This window comes from Galeopterus variegatus, unplaced genomic scaffold, assembly GCF_000696425.1.
Source record: "Galeopterus variegatus unplaced genomic scaffold, G_variegatus-3.0.2 Scaffold731, whole genome shotgun sequence".
Taxonomy (NCBI): Eukaryota; Metazoa; Chordata; class Mammalia; order Dermoptera; family Cynocephalidae; genus Galeopterus; species Galeopterus variegatus.
The window spans coordinates 172342-173130 of NW_007726842.1; the positions used below are offsets into that span (position 1 = coordinate 172342).

A 789-nucleotide genomic window follows, 5' to 3' on the forward strand; every position below is an offset into this window, starting at 1 on the left:
ATACCTCTGTCCATAATAGCTGATATGTGTATGCAAAAGGTAAGGCAAACTGTTTATTAGATATTTTAGGTATATTATTAAAATAGACCTAATGAAAGTTAAGGGATATGACTAAATTTATAAGGGATACAAACATGAGTAAAATTTGATGCCTTCACTCCCAAGGTGCTTTACTACATAGAAATATGAAAAGTACCAAAGAAATGGATAATCTCCTGCTTTGTTAGCTTTTCAGTTTTTTTAATGCATTTTTAAGTTAAAGACAGTAACTTTATATGTAGTTTACCAGTTTTTGAGTCATGTTCCAAGGGATCTTTGGTAAGTCAATGATAAGGAATAAGGGATACATTTTATCACGGAAGTAATAGTATTTTGGTATCTAAAAGAAACTTCAGAGGTTCCTTAACACTATACTAATACTACTATAGCTATGAGCAGCACATGAATAATGGTGTTTCTTAATGAATGTCATTTCTATCTTGACTCAGGTGTCCCTTTCCTTTTGTATGAAATCCTGGTCTGGATGCAGGGATTCTTGTGACAAATGTTGGCAATGATAACATCACAGAAAAGAGTATCTAGGTGTCTGCCAGCAGACTAGAAGGGTGGAATTTCTTCAGTGTTCCTAGAGGTAGCAGGGGGAACAGAGGTGTGCCATTGGCTAACGCTAATGCAGTTCAATATTTGTAAGCTTTTAACTCCAAGAACTAAGTAACAAAAGTGTGTGAGTGTGTGTGTGTGTGTGTGTGTGTGTGTGTGTGTGTGTGTGTGTGTGTGTTTTAGTTCAGT

The 789-nt window shown here is 35.5% G+C and overlaps 1 protein-coding gene across 1 annotated transcript in view; it reads left to right on the forward strand.

Annotated features, from left to right (window-relative positions):
• The window catches only part of SLC35F5 (solute carrier family 35, member F5), a 39346-nt gene that overhangs the window by 29435 nt on the left and 9122 nt on the right, over positions 1 to 789 (forward strand). Inside the window, exon 15 of the mRNA XM_008571856.1 lies at positions 1 to 39. This exon is cut by the window's left edge and continues 7 nt beyond it. Coding sequence (XP_008570078.1) covers positions 1 to 39 — 39 coding nt within the window. The remainder of the gene's footprint in view (positions 40 to 789) is intronic.